Consider the following 23,206-nt stretch of genomic DNA (forward strand, 5'->3'; position numbering starts at 1 on the left):
GTCAGCTGCCCTGTCTGGCAGGTGCTCTACTGACAGCACCCTTCCTCCTACAGCCCAGTTTCTAAAACAGACTGAAGAAAAAGGAAGAGTAACAAAGAAAAAGACTGCCCACAATGCCACAAAACGTTATTCTCCAAGGACCAGCCCCCTGGGGATTCAGGCTCTCCGGAGGAATAGATTTTAACCAACCCTTAATCATAACCAGGGTATGTATTCTTTCAATTTCCTTTCTATTTATTTTATTTATTAGTTGTTGTAGATTTTTGCCCTTTACTTTGCTGAAGTTCAGAGATGCAAACAAAGCTTTGAGTAGATTAGCAAGTAGCTACTCTGAGGAGAGAGATCTGAATGCTAACATTTTTTACAAGTTTTGTGTGACAAGTTTCTGGGATTGCATTACTGGTCTACAAGACTTTAGCTGCACTTCTACTTCTGACCCAAACATTAAATTCAAGAGCCTTGGCAGCAGCAAACTCTGGCATGATTTGCACAGGCATTCAGACGAGGAAAATTAGTTTTGAGCCTATTAAAGACCAGACCCCACTCTTATCACTGTCACGACTATCCTCTACGATCAATGGAAGACTATTGCTTGGCAGCACCTCCTCATGTCTGGAAGTTTGTGTTTTGCAAACTGTGCCAACTTTACAAGATTAATCTGACTCCCATTTAATTAACTCAAGTTCTGATTATTGCCAGCAAAGGCAACAGCACCCGTTTTTACATATGTAAAGGTTTTCACTTTCACGAATGTTAAATCAGTGAATTATTAAAATATATATATCCAGTCCTGAATATGAAGGAGATAGTTCTTTAGTCTTTTCTGCCATATTTAGAAACAGACAAAATATTTAACCCCCCCAATAAAGAGTAAGAATACAAGCCTTCATTTTTTCATGGATTTTGAACTATTAATTTCAATTTATTTAAGAAAGCAGTTAACTGATGAACAGAGCATATAGAACACCGTTAGCTGCTCTGCATCTACAGATATAGATCTGCTCAAAAGACAGCATATGTACTTCGATAATTTATGTATTTTGAAAATCACTTTCAATGCACATCAGACTAGAATTAGTTGGTTTTATATTTTTGCTGCTTTTCAGAATCTCAGACATACCGAATGTGTGTTCCACAAGCCTCCAAATCACCAATGCTTTTCCAATGCTTTTTCTTTTTTAAAGCCCTGCACTATGACTCAATATATATACTATGCCTGGTATTAAATAAACATCAAGAGCCTTGAAGGATGGATACCACTGATGATGCTTTGCAGTAAATATGCTTCTAAGCAAGATTCTGTAGTAAGTTTAAGGAACAACCTTTCACACAGCAATAAAAATTAACTCCATTTATTCACTTATTCCAGATTTATATAAGCATAAAGATTTTACTTATTTTAAACAGAAGTTAACCAGTATGCTATTACTTGACTGTATATATCTTCATAACAAATACTCATAGGACACAGCAAAGCCTTTGGAGAAACACGAGACAAAAACATTGAATAAAAAAATACCTCTGTATGTTTTGGGGCCTTCGTTGCCTTTTATGGGCCTCCAAAAGAAAAAGTTTCCATTATCTCTAATGAAAAATATTTCAGCGGTGTCTGGTTTGTATTTTCTTTGTGTTTAGATTAAGTGCAATGAAGTTTAAAACTGCAATAACAAAGGCTGTTACTATAAATGTAACTTTCTAAAGAATAAATAATTTTGTAATTGACTCATACCTACTAAATGCCTCACAAGACTTAAGCTATTGGTTTCTAGTATATTACAGAAATGCTCAAAATTGCATTTCAAGCAGAACTATGAAATAAAATATATATGGGGAAAATGACATGTTTAAGTTTGCTTAGCTCAAGTTCAAAAAGATTAATGGTAGATTTGTTTAAAATTAATTTTTTTTGTTGCCACAGCACACATTTAGAAGAGTCCCTAATAAGCTGTCATGCAGTACCAACCCTTCATAAAAGGTATCACCAGCAAGCTGTTCACATTTGGCTTAACTGTCCTTGCAAGAAGAAGTTATTAGCCATTAAAACAATAAATAGAAATCAGTTTTAAACACACTTTGAATAAAATCATTGAAGAGATGTTACATTTAGTTGGCTATAGACCTCGTTCAGCAAGAAAAAGCTTTTACCGGGACTTATCAAGAGAGACAGACAGCATAAGAGATCATCATCCACCTGTCTAAAGAACAGATGTCACCTGGTTATTTGACAGTTTCAAGCAAATGCAAACCACAGATCATGATCACTCGGAGAGTAGGAAGAACAGGAGGAGGAGATTAGAAATAGACATATTCAGATTCTATTAGGGTCAGAAACAATGAATTAACCAGAAATAGTGAAAACATTTGTTCAATCCTTGGAACTTTACATAGATGCAAAGAAATTGCATCAATGAAACTGATCAAAACCTTAGTCTTAAGGAAACTGAGTAATTTAAGTTTATTCTGAGCAGAATATAACATTTTGGGTTAGGCATTTAGAGGAAGGCAATCCTAGAATTTCATTTATATTGAATAAAGCATTACAGGAACAATTGTAACTTGTAGAGGTTGGAGGGATTGGTGAAATATTACCAACTCTAGATTTAAGTTCTATTTAATATAAACCTTTACAGATCACAATGTGTTTATAGTAATATTTTCATATATTAATTTATTATTCATATATTAGTCAATTTTATATTTAGTTGCCCTGATCTGCAGACATTCATAACTCACTCTCAGAAAAAAACAAAGCCTGAAATATTTATGAAGGTGTGCCATGATGAGATTCACAAATTTATTAACAGATGTGGAGAGCTTTTCTTAGTTTTCTAAGTTTCATAGGAGACATTGCCCCTTGTGGATAAATAGTTATCTATCTCTGATAACATCTGAATGATGCAGAAACAACAGGCATGCCTTACAGACATGTCCTGAAAAGCAAGGCAAATATTTTCCCGAAGCATGAGTAGATTCTACCTCATGAAGCCAGGGTAAGCAAGCAGCAAATACTACAGCCATAATATGATTCTAAGTGTTAGCAGTACACATTTATTGTGTCACTGGTAAGTTCCTTAAGAAACAGTATCACTTACACTATTGAGGTACCCACAATATCAATATTACATCCATGATACAGTGCAACCTTGCAGCGTCAAACTAGTACCTTTCTATAGAAAGAGTACTTTTGTCTGCCCCTTCCCCATAAGCAACAGTCAAGATTTCCCAGAAAAAATATTGAGAAAACACTGGCACCCAGCCATATTCCTCCTACCCCATCCTAGTGGCAGATCCCCAGCTCTTTCCATCAAACCCAGGAAGAGCAGATGAGGGAAAGGATTATACAAAGACAGGTAGTTCTGCATCCCAGAAGGTCTGGGCAAATAGAGCTCAGCACACCCATCAAGGTATTAAAGCCCAACAGACATGGCCCAGAAGCATGGCATAATCAATTCAGCTAAGGAATAGGAAATACAGACTCCTGGCCCTTTCCCTCCCTGCACCCACCAAACAATGGTAATCCCATTCAACCATGTAGTGGTATCACTGCAGCTGGTGACAATATGCTAAGAAAATTCAAAGGATTGTGCATTGTTACCAGCAGCACAGAGTGGGTTAGGTCCTATCAGCAGCTCAGCTGCAAGGGAACGTACTGTGCTAGACAGATATGCTACTTTATAAGGCAGGATCACCCTCAGTACATTGCTGCAGTACGCCACAGTAGCTACAGTGGATGATTTGTTGCAGCATGTACAAAAGCATAATCTACTGAGTAACCTATATAATAGTTATTCAAGCTAACTTACTCTTGAGAGGGAACCGAGATGGTTTTACCCATTTTGGGTATTAGAGCATCAACAGTCACACTCAAACCTTGGAAAGTCTGCTCAGTTTGTCATTCCATCCACGACCACAAGATGCTAAAGTTAAATCAGGAGCCATTCCAGGTTAAAAGGAGAAGCATGATCATATCTCTACCCCATCTTATTAGAGTAGTGTAAGTGGTCTCAGTGTAGTTAATTTACACTTACAACTGCTGAAATTTGAGAAACAAAAAATTTTGGAGACTTCAGGCTTAGGATTTATGAGCATCTTCCTTCATTCCTACTCTAACAGGTTACCGAGGCACCTTAATAATCTCTTTAGCACACAATACATGATCCCATTCTTTTGGATGTTGAGGGGGTAGAAAGCCTCCAGCTGGCCATACGTACCCATTTGGAAAGTTTGCCTGACTTGATAAAAGCACTGCAGCTTTTTACAGTGAAATAAAATATCAGTTCACATGCTGAAATGCAGAAAGAAGCCTGCAAAACAAACTCTAAGTTCTTTGAGCATTCACTGACAGAGATGGACAGCTGGAAACAAGAGAGAATTACTCTATTTGGCTAATTTTTGCCATTGTTTCAATACTAATACAGAGCAACACACATAAAAAAGAATATTTCTAGTTGGCTTTTTATGCTGACAGTCTATCACCTTTAGAGGCAATAAGTCTGCCAGGTTCACAATAGCTGGGGTTTGACCATACTGGAAGTGCACTGGGCAGCTTACTATCTTCCTCTGCTGGAAAACTGGAGAACACCAGAACTGAAGAACATCTCCATAGCATGTCTCTTAGTACTCCATAACCCTTAATTATCTTCAATAATTGACATAGCAGTTGCTTGTCTCTCATGGTGAGAAAAATTCTCACCAATAAAATTTTTACTTCATAAATGGCACAGATCAGAGAATCACTCTTGTAAGACAATATTGACATTTGTGTCTTTCACACTGGGATCCATTTACTTAAACAGCTAGTTTTATTTTAATCAACCTGTCCCCTTTGTTCTGCTATTCCAGAAGGGATGAATTCCAGAAGCTTATGTGTATCTCCATCAATTTAATATTGCTGTCTTCATTATCAAAGGTAACCTAAAACAGCAATACATACATAAAGGACCTAAATCTCACCCAGAGATGAAGATCTCTTTAAAAAGCATGGTGGTATGAGAAGTCACCTGTTTGCAAATGAAGTCCTGCCATTCTAGAACAAGTTTTATTAGCATCTAAGGTTGTGGCCTCTCTAGGTTACTTTAAAACATAGTTACATTGCATTTCAATTATATTAACCATCTTGCAGAAGATTATCACCAAGACCAAAAAAAAAAAGTAAGCATAGAAAGATAAGCTTAGGGCTATTTCCATGAATGTCATTGATGGTGGTACCTTTCCAAGAAGAATGAATTGCACCATACAGATCACCTTGAAGGATCAGGGCCTCTGTTATTAAAATGTAATGGGACTTAAAGCTAAGCACTTTAAAGAGTTCAGGGTCTGAATTAGAAATAAACAATGAGGAAAATGTCAATTCAGTATTATCAGCATATTTCTGACTACTTGGTAATACAACATGAAGGGCCAGGCTAGCGGAAAACACACTTAACTGCTGTATGTGTCCTTAAACGTGGTAAAACCACAGCTGACGTTCTCTGTTATCCAGTCAAAGGCATGTCATGCGCATGAACAGTAAGTAGCACAATTTCTTAATAGTTCTACTTTTCTGCTGTTGCTTGGAGTTGTAAGGGAAAAACTTAACTGATTTTTTCAAAGACAGGTTACAGTAACTACAGAAATCAGAGTGGAAACTATTTAATGCAGAAGCATAAAGACAATTTCCATCTAACTTGAAGTTATGATGAATAAAGCATTTATATGGTGATCTGACAACAGAACTACAGAGGGTTGGGCAGAATTAAGAATTCACCTTTTTTGTAAGCAATCATACAGCTGTTTACAGGCCCAGTCCCTCCCTCCCCAAGCCGACAGGAAAGAGGGAAGCATGGTGCTTTTTTCTCTACCAGTTTTCAGGTATGTATGGTGCTTAAGCAGGTTGGTTTGTTTGTTACAGATTACACCTGGAAGCAAGGCTTCTGCTGCCAACCTATGCCCTGGTGATGTTATTGTAGCTATTGATGGGCTAAGCACAGAAAATATGACACATAACGATGCCCAGGAGAGAATTAAAGCAGCTGCACATCAGCTTTGTTTGAAAATAGAGAGGTAAGTATACGTGTCTACTTCCTTCCAAAAGAAGATAGCACCCAACCAATTACACACTACAACTATTATACGGCACAACTATTTTAAATAGTTTTAAGAATGTCGTGAAACCTTTAAAATTACAAGCACACAGACTTACCTCACCAACTCCAGATCATGCAAGACTTCTTCATGGGCACAAGACGAATGGCTTCCCTCAGGCTACTCACCCCATTTATCAGGCTGGAAAACATCCCACCTACTGCTTCTGCCAACTCCACAAGTCCTACATTTGCTGTCAGTAATACTCAAACCCTCAGGTAGCTGTCACTTGTTCTGTTATCCCTCTGCTCTAACACTCGCTCAGCCACAGGTGCTTCCTGCTCCCAGTCACAGACAAAGCTGCCAGTATATCCTCCCACCGAAGGAGAGCAACACCATGTCAGACTTTCATAAGGAGTGACAAAGGACGCAGTTTAAAGCCAACATCTTTGGTCGTAATGTACAAAACCAAATACAGGATTCTCAAAGCAATGTTAAAAACAAAACTAAAAAATTCTCTCTTACCTAAACTGCAGGAGTCCAGAAACTTTTTTGGGTTCATCTCTCTTAACTCAAGCCAACAAGAGAAAAAACCTGCATCTCCACATCTCCTGAGTTTGCTTAGCCTTTAATCAGAATCACCTCTTGCGCTCTTTCAGCTGTCTCCAAGAATCATTCATGTCTGGCTGACCCGAGGCCCTTAAGGAGGCACAGCACATTATTACAGCTGACCACAACATTTCTTTCCCAATACAATTGGTTAAAAGATTTTTTTTTTAAGAGCATTGTTTAATTACTAGAGCACACACCACAGTTCAAAATCCCTACAGTTAATTCTAGGTTCCACTACAGACTGATATATGTAATTTAGCAATTATTTTAGGGAACAATTTTCAAAATATTAGTATAATTGTGTCCAGGAAATATATGCATATTTTTAAAATGTGAAATATTAGTATTACATTACAAACAGTACTAGATTAATATTTATCATTAATATTGCAATAATTTAAAATTAGCTGCCAGATTTCATTTTGTCAATGAAAACAGAATTGTAACTGATACTCACATGTTTGTTATCTCTGCCTGAGTGACTGAAAGAATCGTGTGCAACTTCAATTTACAATTGCACATATACTTTGCATACCTAGACTGCATTACTCACATTGATAAGCAGGCTTTCCACGGATATTGTGGTCATAAAAAAAATAAATTGATGTTGTTGTGGTTTAAGATTATTACTAATATATTTACTTTCGTGCGCAATATTCTGAGGATGCAATATTCATTTTATCAACCACTAAAAGAAAACCAAAAATGTAAAAACTTTGGTCATACCAGGTCGGAAAGGTGCTAATTTCCCTTTCTCTTTACATTTGGTGACTAATAACAAATGATTTCCCATTGTTCATAGTATATATTTTTTTAAAAAAGTAAATACATTTTTTATACATTGTTTACATATAGTATATATTATATATCATTGAAGTAGTTTTCTGTCAAAACTTTTAAGAAGCCTAGAACAAACTGCACATTTTCAAGCTGCATTATATTTTTCAGGGACACACACAGATCTATAGGAATTCAAGTTATTTAAATTCTGTCTGTCTTTCTTTCTAGGACAGGAACTAAGTTATGGTCTCCACAAGTTTCAGAAGATGGCAAAGCACATCCCTTCAAGATAAATTTGGAAGCTGAACCACAGGTATGAACTGTTAGAAGTTACCTAACCATTTCTATTAGCCTTTTTTCACTCTAAAGATATCTCCCTTGTGGTCAGTACAACCTTTGAATACGACTTCATCCATTTTCTGCCAGTTTAAGCTAATATGAACCATCACAATTATGATATGTATGAACATCATTTTATCTGACTGGATATTTTTGATTTTTCAGCTATAACTGAAACAAACCATTAACAAGTTATAACATATTCTATTTTCTTTCTTTAAAACTGTACCTATCCCCATAGTTTCATTATGGAAAGAAAATGACTCCTATTCTGATAAAGTTTAAGTTGCTTTAACTCTTTTAGAGATTCTCCATCGTATGAGGAAATCCTTCAATTGGTATCGAATGACAAGAACCAAAGCAATGCACTCATCACACCACAAAAGTAATTTTGATGTTGACAGTCAGTTAAAAAGAGAGATCTGTTAATGCTGGGTCTCTTTACTTCCATACATCGCCATACTACACCACAGAAACTAAGAGACAAACTTCTACAAAACCCATGTACTGATCAATAAGGAAACCATTCACCACTTCTGACCAGTAGCCTTGATCCTTGTGTACAACCAAAGCAAATCCAATCTTTTGAAATCCTCCTCTTTCTTCAACCTCACACCCAGCCCCCTGAGCAAAGCCATGAGCCAAATCTCCCTATTAATAGTTAATTAGCTAGCTATTGTCTACCACTAGTGCATTATTCCTTTGTCATTCCTCTTTAACCTACACGAACATTTGCTGTTCTCTCAAGAGGGGGAGGGAAGTGCACTCTGCCAATCCTGCAAGGCCAGGATTAAAGCAAGTATGTCAAAGTATTTATTCTGTGCTATCCTAGAAAAGATGTAAGTGCAGATTCCATTTCAATAAATCCTACACAATAAATACTTCCACCAATTCTATTTTCACAGAGACATTCCCAAACACGAATATGGCATTTCAGTGTTCCAGTTCTCTCTCTTCTTTCCAATCTAAAAACTTGCATTAATTGATACAGCAAACTTCATCAGAACTAACATGGCCTCTTCAGCAGTAGGACAGTATAGTGAAGAAAAAAAACCTATTTTGACTGCATATTTTAGTGGAATACTAGGATACACATAAAACAGGATGCAATGGAACAAATTCACTAAAGAAGTTACAGAGAAAACCATGTAGGTATGCATGGTAGGACAGAAATCCCTTTGCACAAAAGCTGCATTCCTAAAAAGGAGAGCTCTTTAAACATAAATCACAAGATTTCACCAAGTGCTACTGGCAGACTACTGAAGAGGAGTCTCCATTGGGCAACAAGAAAACCTCTTTCTCCTATATTGAATAGCCAACTTCTTCATTTTGGTATTTCTCTCTCTTTTCTCCCTAGGAAAATCAGGAGTACTGAGTATATTTAATAAATACTAGGCCCTAGAAAAGTAGCAGTGCTTGTAAACGAAAATGCTAAACCATTCTAAGGATGATTTACATTTTAGATAAAATTCTTCCATCCAAGATCATCCACCACTCTAATCTCTCTGTTGAAAAAAATACCACCTTTTTCTTCTGCAAGTGCTGAAATTTTAAGATAAATTTTACTCATGAGACCCAGTGTGTATACCAGTAGTGAAAACAGTACAACATCGAAGTTTCTTTAACCTCAGATGACAAATTACTGCACGACTATAACCTCTGTTGTTCAGGTCATATTAGAGTTTGCTGAAGTCCAACAATAAATTAAGGCATTGAAGCCCAGACAAATGGAGAAAAATCCAAAAGCAGTATAGTGTTACTTCAAGTGTAAACCCCTTTCATTCAAAAGTATTGTACACATTGACTGGTGTGCAGAAACGGAAAATCCCTGAGTTCTATAAAAAGCATTTCCTTAATTTATATAATAACAAAAATTACTCACAAGATGTTATAAATGTGTCAGATTTTTTCACTCTTGCCAGACAGACATTTGAAAGTTCACTATGAAAGTTTCACAAAGGGAAGTAAATAATTTAAAATACATCATAAGCCAACTAAATAACAATAATAGGTGAAGACCTACACAATCTTCTTAGTAAATATCTAATCGCTATTTCCAAGCTAACAAAAGAGAGTTATAAATGAAAGTAAAAAGTATTTTAAATTTTTCAGCAATTTGGCCAAATGTTTGGCCAAAGAATGCTTACTTTATACAATGAATGAAAATTGTTCTACAGATGCTTGGAGATGATTATGTGAAAACTGATAAACAACTAAACACTGTGCCTGCTTGCAGCCAAGGATCAAGGAATCTTTAAACCATAGCAAACTTTTGCATTAGGCTGAGCATCCACAAAGAGTCACTTGGATATTGATATAGGCAATTGTCACAGCACAATGAAAGCTCTCGCTACTTTTGTCTCTGAGAAGAGGAAACTGAGGCAACAATTCTAGTGAATACTTTACAGCAATAAGAGGCTGACTGAGAGCCACTCTTGAAAGCTACCCATTCCCACGTAAAAACTGGCCACCTAATTTCATCAGTCTGGAGCAATCTGTAGAGCGATGGATAAATAATAGGAAATAACAGGCTACTTGAAGTAGTACTAATACAATCATATCATGTTCAGTATTAAAGAAATTTAGAACATAGGTTCTCAAAGAATATAACTAGGAAGAGAAAATAAAACAATCTATATGGCAAACTGTACCTTATAAAATTATTTTTAAAATCCTTTCTGCTGAATTGTCAATGTAAAACAATACGACCTGTAAATTTTTTCTCAGTTACAATCCCTTTGACCTCATTTAAAATGAATTTGTTTTCATCACCACAATTTTTTGAACGGTATTTATTCGAGCTTTTCTTTTTTGTTTCTATATTTGCCTTTGAACATTTTGTTCAGTGTGACTAGGCTTTTGGCCATGAAAGACATCATGCATTCCCAGGAGATATAAATATGCTACACACATGGATAAGTATAAAAATCTAAAAAAAAACACCCAACCCATTAAAAAGTAAGTTTACAGTCTATTACCACTTATAATCAAGTTTTGAAACAATATAATTGTGCTAGTCTAGTTGTGAGGACATACTCTCTTCCATAACAGCATTCAGAGATAAGGATTTTAGTCACGTGATACCTTCACAATGTAAACGTCTGTGTACTGTCATAGGAATTACCCCCAAGGAATGCACTTCCACACACTTTGGGGGCTACATTTATTCTATTCCTGACACCTACATCAATTCAAAATATAGCGAGCCCTACAAAAAAGACATGAGTCAGCTGAAAAATTTTAAGAAATTAAATACTCAAATTCTCGAATATTCCTAATTAGATATTTCAACAACCTCCAATTCTCATTTAGCTTTTGAACTAAAGGAGGACTTTTCACAGATTTGATGAGATCCAATAAACACAAGAGCTGGACTATTTTTGCTGCTGTATGTTCTGTCACTGACCTTTTATATGAACAGATGAGTCAAAAAGAAAACGGAATTTAAGTCTAACTAACTGCAAATACTTGTTTCATAACTGTTACATTCTAAACATGCTAGTATGGTGCCACGTCTTATGTGCTTTCATTTATCAACAAGAAATTTAAAAAGGGGATGAAATTACAATGTTAACAGTTGGTTTTGTTTGTTTTGTATCATACATGGATTTAAATAATTTTTAAATACTTTGACATTAATTTATTTCATTAAGTAGACATGATCCTAAACACTAGTAGATTATTTCCATTTACTAACACATTTTGTTAACTGCAACCCAGTTCTATCAGACGAAACAAGGAATTGCAAGTAAAATCTTTGTGCTCATTCATCTGACTGCTGCTTTCAGTAGCCTCGTACAGTGCAGTGCTGCTAAACATTTTCATCTAATAAAACTGCTTTTTACTGTTTGCATTTTCTGGTTGCACATTCTATATCTCCATGACTTTTCTTTATGTCTGTTCCTAAATATATTTCTGAAACTCTTATGTTAATGAAAACAAAGGGCTAACTCACATTCAGGTTTTCATAATTCTTATAAATTATTCTCCAAAACTTTGAACAGAGACTTGATACTGTCTGAGAAAGGAAATAGTGCTCTGAGGAATGAAATAAAATCTACAGATGTCAAAAACGTGCCCAATGTTTATCTAATCTGTTCTTATGTCCTTGATTTATTCCATGGATTTGAGTGTCCAAATATCTATTTGGTTTTTTGGTAACAGGTTGCATTTGTTCTAACTGGAAATTTTTCTAGCATTCCTAAAGGCTAAGGTAATCTTAAAAAAATAAAAAAGGCATTTCTGCATCAAAAAAACCTTTTTTTTTTTAGAGTTTTATTTATCAGAACAAGGAGACTAGTTTGTACAACTTGCAGAACATAAGTGAAAGACTGGAATTACACCCAAATAATTCTAAAGCTGAAGATGTTGGGTGCATCACCATTAAAAATATGTGATAGCAAATACCAGACATCATAAACTGTGCACAGTGATTAAGCCAAAATCTACCATACCGAAGACAGAAGCTTCAACAATTGGAAATAAATCTCACCCAGCAGTATCAGAACTTAAGCTGTATATAGGTCATATGACACAGTGGGATAGCAACATAAATACAGAAGTGGTCTATAGTATTGTAGATGTATTTCTAGTACACCAATCGCACTCAGGAAAAAAAAAAACGAAACAGAGAACAGACAAAATTTGTATGAAAATTTAAGTATTAATGACCTGTGCTACCTTCACATCACAAGTTCCAGTCTCTAAAGAAGAGACCAGTTCAGAGTGTAGAAACCTATTCATCAGGAATAAGAGCATTTTATTCCATATGGATGGAAATTGAAGTGCTCTTGCAGCACTGTCTCCACAGAGCACTGCAGGACATCAGGGCAAGGTGATGCCATTACAGCAGCAAATGCTCTTCACTCACTAGCACAGAAGGAAAAAAAAACAAAACCAAAAACCTTAGCAGATGATAACACTATTTTTTCCAAGTCTATTTCCATGGATTAGGGATGGACCTGATCTTACAGGGACTCAAAAGAGACTGTACTAAATAGGCACAATACAAATAAGTGAGTTTTCACACAGTCAACAGTCTTCATCATTAGTGGCCAATCACTACAGAACAACATTGAAAGTTTTCTGAAAGGTCATCAGAAATTTTGTTCCCAGACCTTATCACTATTAATTCCATAACTGGATGAAATTATCTGGGCCAACAATAAAAACAGTAGTCTTCCAGAAATAAATCATAGGCAGAATTATTTCCATTTTATCCATTTCTGGATTTTACTTATTTATGATGATTTCACATTATCTTTAAATTATATAGCATCACAATTTTTGACAATCAGGCATGTTTCAAAGTATGGAATAAGTTCAGAGGAATATCATCAATTTGATGTACATTCAAGACAATTTCTGTTAGAAGAAGTGTTACAAATTTTGTGTTTCCTAAGCAAGACATTTACAATATAATCTTCATACTTCTGCAAGTCCCTCCATCAGCATGTGACAAAAGTGCAGAAGCCAGGGATTAGCACTAAAGCAAAGCAAATAAGCTAACCATAAATTAAATGTTTCTAAAACAACCGTGCAAAATCCAGAGAATAATACAACAGGCTACTATAATCTTCACCCCTCACATTTCTTCTTGAAGTTGCACTCCATTTACAAACATGGAATGCCTTCTGTTTGCCCTGGGCCAGAAAATAATAGTCTCTGAATGTGTATGTATTAAGCAGTACATTAAAAAATCATGGAAAAATATAGTATGCTTGCACCAGTTAAAAAATAACAAAGTCGCAGAAGTAAAAACTGCAGAGATTAACAACACTGATGTCAATTTTACTCATTACTAGCTTTGGTGTGCATTGTAGCTTTGTGTATTTTGTCTGCCTATCACGTACAGGAATTCAAGCCTATTGGTACAGCTCACAACAGAAGGGCCCAGCCTTTTGTTGCAGCAGCAAATATTGATGACAAAAGACAGGTAGTGAGCTCCTCCTATAATTCTCCAATTGGGCTGTATTCATCTGGCAATATTCAAGATGCGCTTCATGGACAACTGAGGGGTCTCATTCCATCGCAAAAGTGAGTACTGGTATTTACTTATAATACATGGCTGTTTGTGGTATATCACTATCTGCTCTGTTCTCAGTTAAAAAGTCCAGCTCTTGCTGTTTTTTCTGATAATCAGTTTTTTGATTATCCAAAAAAAAAAAAAAAATGGTGACAATCAAAGCATTTTATTTTCAACACAGAAATCCATCCATTCAGGTCTTCAGTAGCAATGCTGCAGGTAGCTAAAATTTGCCTTATTTTGGGGTTGCAACACTGCCTACCATCCTGCACTTTAGTCTGAATCTTTCTGAACACTAAGGTGATTGTATTTTGCATACCAGGAATGCACAAAATATGGTTACTTCATGGTTACCAGTTTGAAACTTTGTTAAGCTACTTTTTAATTAGATATAAGCATTTGTAGGACAAAGGAAGTGATTTTAACCCTCCTTTCTTTACAGGATATGAACTACTTTGAACACAAGCACAATATTCGGCCCAAACCTTTCATAGTCTCAGGCCGAAGCAGGTTATAAACTCTGAGTGCTGTGCTGGATTTGGATGCATGGTGTTATTTTTTGATGGATACTCACCATTCACATTAATAAAGCATATTGATCTGTTTGAAAGTTACTTATAGTGCTCTATAGACTAACACTGAAATTAAAAAAAAAGAAAAGAAAAAAGAAATGGTTGACTTGGAGAGATCAGGCTTGAAATTCAAATTTCTATTTCCAAAAGAAAGCAGGTCCATGCTGCCATCTCAGTTATACTGGTAAGAATCTGAAATAACTGTATTCATTAACCTGATTCAGCACCAGATATTGCATACTTATAAATCTATGGCACTCTGATATTCTTTTGTCCAAATGCAAACATATATAATTTGTTAACTTGCTCAATAAAAGATAGCTCATTATATAAGTTAAAATCTCTAAATGGCCTAGATGATAAGTTTGCTTTTAAGCAGAACTCTATCCTGAAGGCAACCTAATGCAGAGCTAAAGTAGAACTATCTGATGACTCAGAAACATAAAGCTCTAAAACACAAAGCTTATATATTTACATCCATCATTTCAGTGTAATATTCCTCTGTCATAAATGGGGATTAAATGCCTCAATATTATTTACATTATTAAATACAGAGGGGGGGGGAAAACAATGCACATTTGGTGGCTAAAAACGCAAGGGAAAAGTGCTTCAGCGATGCAGTATACTGTGATGCTCCCCTTCATCCTTTCTAGCAGTAGCAGCTTGTACCAGTGGACTTAGCGTTCTGCATTGCAGTCTTAGTTCAAAATGACTGCATTTCAGTTATACTAATTTGTTTGAGAAATTAGACCAGAAAACCAGGATAATAATTGATTCCTGAGTACAAAGCACAATCTGATACAGATAATCAGTTTTGTGAGATGCATTACATTTTTCAACCACCTGAATGATAAAGAGGGCAATGGAGAAGATGGATAGATTTCCATCCTTCTGTGAACAAAAGTAGAACACCGCTGTAGTAGAGAAAAGGTGACCTCCAATCCTTGCAGCCTGATGCTGATACGGGATCAGCATCAGACAGTCCTGAAAACAGTCCTTAGCAAACATGCGTGGCCTCCAGCAATAGGCAGCACTTACATGCTGTACCTAAGATGACTTTTACAGGTACCTAACTGAATTTATGGAGAATAAAATTAGTGTCTAAAGAACCTAATCTCCTAATTCAGAAACTTCAATTACACAATATTTTTCATGAAAATATTGAATGGAGTGGCCATTTTCCAGCATGTCAGATGGGGAAAAAAACTGAAAAAAATCAATTCGGCAGCGAGAACTGTTGTTGGGCAAGGTCTGTCGAGTGTAGCACTGGATAAGTCTGTGTTTACAAACAGGAGAATCCCCGATACTGGGTGTTAGATCTACCAAACCTTGGTTGTCACACTATTTGTCTGCTACTTTTTCATCAGTTTGGCTTGATACATATCCTCTGCTAAACACAGCAAAAAACAAACTACAACCTTGACTGTAAATATCCCTTTAGGCCAGACAACTGAAGCTAAATAGGACTTTGACTAAAAGAAGAGTTGATTCCGTACTGTGGGTTTCAGTTAACAGATTGGACATTAGCCACAATTTTGCACTTTACTCTGGCAAAACTAACTGGAAATTGTATTTATTTAATACTTTACTTATAATTTATTCTGTTTCAACATTATTTTGGCTGCTTATATCAAGAGTTATGCTTTTTCTAGCCTTTTCCTGCTACTTTCCATTTACTAACACTATCAGCACTGACAAAACTTATTCTACCAGAGGATTTAAAGGTGTTATTGATTCTTCGAACAAAAAAAGAGTGTAAATTTATAAGTTGCCTGTGTGTGAATTTTTTTGGCTGGCTCATGCTAGGTGACAATGCAGAAACGTGCTTTTGATTTAAGGCTTGCCTACCATTTCTGGAATTAGCTTTCTTTTGATATGTCTTTGATGGCAGAGTATATATTTCCCTTTACATTTCTGAGAAAGTGGTCCTACACAAATTCTCCTCTGAATCAATCAAAAGGAAGAATGTTGGGTTGTCTTCTCCACCCAAGGGTGGTTACTGGGCAGAGTACTGTACTATCAAACTGGGAAGTAGAATATTCTCCCAGGTTTACACTGAACCATTCATCTTGGAAAGAACTAACCATAACCCTGACATGCAGGTTGTTGGAAAGAGATTAAGTGACTACTGTCTCATAGAATATCACAGAAATGGTAACCAATGACTGCGGAAATCCTGGGTTATGTGCCGTTGCACAGCAATAGCAAAGAAATATCCCATAAATAAGAAAGCCTCTGAGAAGGAGTGCTATGGAGAAAAAACGTCTTCAAAGAAGTGTTCAAAATAGTGACACTGAAAAAGACTTCGGGCTTAATGTTCACATTATTTTACTAATCCTTTTTCGGGATGTCAAATTCGTGTGCAGTAACTTTACTTCAGTAAAGTCAAGCAACATTAATATTTAAAAAAACTGAACACCTTTTTATTATATATAAATTACATGTAAAATCTACTTCAAAAGCAGTAAAATTAATTCTCTGAATGAATATCCATTGTTCTGTGAAGGACCACTTTACATTCTACTGGAGACACTGTAACTTAGAAATGCAAAAGTAAGCCTGGCTATTTTAGTATCTGTTTTTCTTCAAAATGCTCAACAAATATTTAAAATATTTTAAAAATGAAATCTATTGTTAAACTAATTTTGAAGAATTTATAAATATCTTATTGTAGAATTTAAAGAAATTGGAAAATGCCACATTATTTTACCCTACTTTATAGTAGTCTCTTCAACTGTGGACTGAGATGGTTGTGAGGTACAGAACCGGAACGATGTGTCTAGGATTCAGGCACCACAGATGTTTATTCTGGCACTGGACAACACACAATCTTTGCATGGTACCCTTTTGCAGATGTTAAGAATTGCTTACCTGGAAAAAAATAATTTTAGGGAGGCTTAATTAATCCTCTCTAAAATCTAGCATTACAAATATAAAATAATATTATGTTATGAATTATTCAACCTATCCAAGAATTTGTACTATCTTTAAAGAGAATGCATGCCAGAATTTTAAGGACTGCTTTATAGCTGGCATTGGCACATTTTACAGGAAAATGCTTTTCAGTGAATATACATACTTTTGCTTTTCTCTACTTTATATACTTTAGCTTTCCTGTATCTGTTCTATTCACGCTTTCCAGCCCTGTTAACATCACTGTATTCCTGTACTTTTGTCTTTATTCTCTATAATCTGATACGCATTGCACACTCTTCTGTAATCCGGCTATTAACACAGTGGATGCAGCACTCCTTCGGGGATTGACTGTGGCAGTGGACGCAGTACCCCCTCTTCAATTAGCACGGTTAGCTCTATCTGCCCTACCGAGCTGAAAGCAGTGTCTAAGATGGCCCCTAACATCCCCTTGGAAATGGAGCTTCCTGGTGTCAAGATTGTACACGCTCAGTTTAACACACCTATGCAGTTGTACTCAGATGACAATATCATGGAAACACTGCAAGGCCAAGTTTCCACAGCTCTGGGGGAAACACCCGTAATAAGGTAATTAGAGCAGTATCGTTAATATTTATGAATATATTAATTTAGAGTATACCAAAACTCATGAGCTTTAATGATATCACGCTGTTTCTATGCAAATGGGTAAAAGGGTTAGAGAGAACCTAAGTCATTAAAGCCATTCAATATTTTCATTAAAATATTAGCAATCTATTATTTTTAACCCAAAGTGTTACAGGAGTCTGTCAGAATTTACAAATAAATACTTCATAGGAAATAATCTTGTATTTGTGGCTAATAAATAAAAACTGATGACACTACCTGGACTGACAGTCAGCTGACTGGCCACTCCAAATCAATCTTCCATCCAAAATTCAAAACTATTTATTATTGTTATACTATTTATTTAATGACCATTTAATAATCAATTCTTATTAATAATTAACAAAACATTATTAACTCAAATTTATTTCAACTGTTGAAATTCAGATTATGAAGCTTAGGAAACCTTGGAGATGCTTATAGTGTTGTAGACACTTAGCTCCCATTCAGGACAACTCATTCAGCATAACTAGCTCACGCTCAAAAAGAGCCAGAATCGACTTTGTAGGCCTACTAATCCGTCTCTGAGTTACAAATTTTATCCATTGCAATGACTATAAGTCAGGTAGGAACCAGATATCTGGATAACAACGATGATTATACATTAAGAAGTTTTAAAGCACTATCTTTTTTTCAAGGGATAATTCACCTTTCACGTTGCTTTATCTTTACTTTTGAAAATAGTAACTTTTTTCTGTTTTACAACAGTACTTGAGTTAATATATAATATGTATTGTGTAAACTAAAGCTAATTACTAATATTTTAAATAAGCAATAATCACTGGCACCAACGAGTCTTCTTCAGCACCTTGCAGAACTGAGCTGTTACTAACCATAAAAATCATATTTATACAGAAGTATTTAAATTCACCCTATCTGATGAAAAGAGATCTGTAGTTCACTAAGTCTTTGCAGAGTGGTGTTACTCTACTGCATGAATATCTGTGCTCAATCACAATTAGAGAACGATAAAAGAAAAAATTGTTTTCTTTATTCTGAAATCACGGGTTAAACCCAGAGTAATCAGATTTCACAACTGCTTGTGAAATTCCCAGTTCGAGAACTGACTTTCTATACAGGTTTGAAATGTCTCTTTTGTTGTGGGATTTGTTTTCACTATGTATGCATTTAGAAATGTTGTCTCACATGTGTCTGGGTTTTGGGTTTTTTTGTTTTTTGCCTTCTGTATGTAACTGTATTATCACTTGTTTGATGTTGAGAAATATTTAGTAAAGAGGAGAGAATCAAGGGTTTAATAAGCCATTGGTGATAACTGTAAAAACTAAGCTCCTTCTATTCATTAAGAGCTTGTGACAAGAGGAGAAAGTGGTAATTTCTTCACCAGCTTAAAGACAGCTTAGAGAAATCTCTTAATTAATGAAGATGCAAACAAATAACACACTCAACAGACCACTGCTCCTACTGTGCCATTTGACAGATTCCTTGGGGAATCAGTTGCTTATTTCCAGTGACCTAAGGTTTAACAGACCAGTTATAACAGCAGGCCAGTTGTAACAGAAAAATTAAACTGGACATTTATGTATATATCAGTGAGAAAACAGACTTTTTCAAAGTTAGTCTGGAACTTCCTAATTAGTTCCAGTAGCAATTTGAAATTTAAGGTGCCTCACATTCAGCCTAATTTCTGCCAGTGCATACAGTCATCTACTCTTCCTTTCAACTATTTAGGATGTTAGTTATCATGATCAATTTAAAACATCCAGCAGTTTAAAATACCATAAAACATTCTCAGTAAAATCTTCAGTTCACAGATCAACTGATGAACTGTTGTTTAGACAATAATTTACTCCATATTTTTATCACAAAATTCGCAGTACAAAAAGTAAGCCATGTCGCATTCTTATTAAATTAAGAAACAGAATTCCAACTCATCAGTGTTCACCTTTACAATGCTTCCTACTACAGAATACCTACTGCACTCTTTTTGTCATCTCCAGAAGTTAAATAAGTAACAATTATCTATACTTGGGTATTTACCAGTGATCAAGCCAACTTAGAAAAAGAAGAACACCTTCACCTCATGATACTCTCCCAAAAGATTTGTTTGCTTAGGTTTTGGCTGACCTTATATAAAGATAGCAGTTGTAGTTTTAACAACATTCTGGAGGCCACCTGCTGTGAAAATGGAGCTTCTGGATACCATAGCAAAGAGCACCTCGTAATACAGCAGTGGATTACAGGAATGCAACTGCTTTGAGGTTAAGCATAGATACCAGCCATTAGAGCCAGAACAGTAATTATGAGAACACTTTCAAGAGTTTGGTGTGGTTTTGTTTTGGTTTTTTTTGTTACAATTACACAGAAATTTTTTTCAGCACTTTTTAGATCAAGGGAGGCTATATAAAGCAATGCTACCTTGACAAAAGAAGTCTTTCAGCAGTTGTAGAAACATACTATCTTTATATGTTTGTTTCCTGAATCATATTTTATGCCTGGTAGAGCTATTGCTTTGAAGTTATGTTTGTTAAACTGCTTATCTGCTCTTCCTCCCTGTGATACAGTGACCCATCTCCCAACTCAGTGCCTCAGTCTGACGTGTACAAGATGCTGCATGCTAACCAGGAGGAGCCCAGTCAACCTCGTCAGTCTGGCTCCTTTAAGGTGCTCCAGAATTTAGTCTCCGAGGAAGGTGGTTAATAATGACATATTCTACGTGTTCAATGCATTTTTAAATGTTTGTGGGAAGGGGGAATCTGAGAAGAAAATATCAGAGACCAGAGCTATAAGAATTTCTGAAAGCCTGAGTCATTCTGAATCTACTAGATATCACACCAGCCTCCTACCATTTTTCCCTATTGCTTTTATAGCTTGCAACCTCCTGTGTGAATAAAATGGGGATGTTAAGTACATTTTTCAAAATATCTTTTCATATTTAAAGATCATCAATGCACAATATTGATTTTAACTGAATCATACGAAGTTCTGCGTGAAAGAACTTCTGGGCCATCTGCATGCATATGCTCATGACACCAAGAAAGAAAACACTCTCTTCCACATCCAGGAAAAGAGAAATTTAAACCAAGCCCTAAAATAAGTTACACCCATCCCCTCTTCATTCTGAATAAACATTGAAGAGGACAATATAACTTACAGTCATGTTTCCTTCAAATGAACAAGTTTTGCAAATAACATTACTAAAGGCTGCAAGTTTGTCATATTTACAAGAGTAAAGTATAAAATACAACCAAAATTAACATAAAATGTAAATATTTAAAATTTTAATTTTTATATCTCAATATTTACCAGAGAAGGGATAAATACATCTGATTGTCTATATATATCATTGTGGGATTTTGCTTGGCATTTTCTCGTATTTTGCTATAACTTTGTATTCCCATCATGTTTTTAATCTTACCAAATTTGTTGCATGGTTAATTATATAAATAAGAAGCTTTCTAACAACGGTCTCAACTATGTTACATTGCTATGTTAAAGCCAAGTCCTCCCCCTGTTCCTGCTATACTCAAGACCAGAGAATTAGATGATGTTTATGAGACAGAGAGCACTAAATATAAAATCACTTTTGTACTTCCTTTATGGCTACAGCTAAACAGCTAAACAATATTTTTCATGATTCCAAAGAGGAGGAATCTGCCCCACTAAACTTGTATAGAGAAACTTCATTGTTTGTTGATATAAGTGAAAGTATTTAACTGTAGCAGATTCTTTCATATTTGCCTGTACATAACAGGATTGTTTTGGTTCTCAGATGGACGCCCCATGGGTACAAGGAGTGTGAAAGCACCTGTAACAAAGACACCTTCTGCCATGCCCGGTGTTCAGAAAGTGCCACTGTGTGACAAATGTGGGAATGGGATTATGTAAGTTTTTTCTTTTTAGTTTTAGAAATCTCTAGTTCAGGCACGTCCTCAAACACCACCACAGACTACGTGGGTCCTTTCCAAGTGGTGGTCTTGGTCTCCAACTGCAAGAGTAGAAAAATGCTTCCAGAGAACACATATATAAAAATATGTTGTTCTAAATCCCAAATTATTAACCTGTGCCTTAGACATTTTCAATACAGATTATTTCAGTTTTGACAATGTACCACCAAGGCTTTAATTACGATTTTTCAGGAGTTTTTGCAAGTCAATCATTAACGCATACATAATGAAACCAGCAGTTACTTGTGCTGCATTACCTCAGGCTGTGAATTCTCAAAAGTTTCTTGGCAGTGTAAGGCATCTTTCTCCCACCCTAGTGGAAGTATCCAGAGAGCTCTGTGGGCCTGTTTTAAAACTAGCAGATTTCTATCCGTATGACATCATTAACTTAAGCAAAGAACATAGATAACAGCAAGCTCAGAAAACAGTCACTGGAGAAAAGAAACGTGGCTTTTGAACTAATTTTGCTGTTTAGGCAGGTTAGTTCTTCAAACTCTGTTTTTCCAATGAACAAGGCATTTTATGTCACTTACTCAAACTCAGCTTCCAACCTTAAATTATTTTAGCAGTTGGCAAAACCAACCAGGCTAACAACCTAAGAGCCTGAAGATAAATACCTAGAACTTACTTTGTGTCATACTGTAGTTTCTTTTTACTTTAAATTCATATGAATTAATTGGGTTTTTCTTTTCATTGTTTCCATATAGAGGAACAGTGGTGAAGGCACGTGATAAATACCGGCACCCAGAATGTTTTGTCTGCTCTGACTGCAATCTCAACCTGAAACAAAAAGGCTACTTCTTTGTGGAGGGCCAACTGTACTGTGAAGCTCATGCACGGGCTCGCATGAGGCCACCAGAGGGTTATGAAGCGGTTACCGTTTACCCCAAATGCTAGTCTTACACTGACACACAAATATATGCATGCACACAAAAAGCCATTAACAGCTTAGAACTGCAGTACAAGCGTCAAGACTTCTGCCTGATTCCAAAGCAGCAGCTTTTAAACCTTTTCTTGTGGGATTCTGAGGGAGGTGGAAGTCCCTATTAGCCAGCAATAGCACATTATGCCAGCAAAATTCTGATAAAATATTATCTTTGAAGTTGACAATGTAACTCAATGATGTATAAACTAAACCAGCTGTACTGGAATAAAAAAAGTGAAACAGCCAAGGTATTACACGATTACCACAGCATTCACATAAATGCTGTGATCAAGACATGATTTTAACACAAACTAAGTATCTGTGCAAACAACAAAGCCATCAAAGTCTACAGGCTGGGCCGTAACAAATGTAGAAACCTGACAGATTATTAGAAAAGCAGCTATTTTACACAGATAGTACAAAACAA

The 23,206-nt window shown here is 35.8% G+C and overlaps 1 protein-coding gene across 2 annotated transcripts; it reads left to right on the top strand.

The window, feature by feature from the left end:
* Positions 1-23,206, top strand: PDLIM3 (PDZ and LIM domain 3). Of its 2 annotated transcripts, XM_010145095.1 has the most exons (8): positions 1-206; positions 5,891-6,042; positions 7,684-7,768; positions 14,262-14,329; positions 17,629-17,892; positions 20,472-20,599; positions 21,680-21,791; positions 22,562-23,206. In XM_010145095.1, the coding sequence occupies exons 1-8, from the start codon at positions 114-116 to the stop codon at positions 22,749-22,751; spliced, it is 1,092 nt and encodes a 363-aa protein (XP_010143397.1). In that variant the 5' UTR covers positions 1-113; the 3' UTR covers positions 22,752-23,206. The 2 variants fall into 2 exon arrangements, with proteins under 2 accessions (XP_010143397.1, XP_010143398.1); XM_010145096.1 differs by lacking the exons at positions 14,262-14,329; positions 17,629-17,892 and adding an exon at positions 13,649-13,830 and having other exon boundaries at positions 22-206; positions 22,562-23,013.

This window comes from Buceros rhinoceros, unplaced genomic scaffold (assembly GCF_000710305.1).
Source record: "Buceros rhinoceros silvestris isolate BGI_N320 unplaced genomic scaffold, ASM71030v1 scaffold15811, whole genome shotgun sequence".
Lineage (NCBI taxonomy): Eukaryota > Metazoa > Chordata > Aves > Bucerotiformes > Bucerotidae > Buceros > Buceros rhinoceros.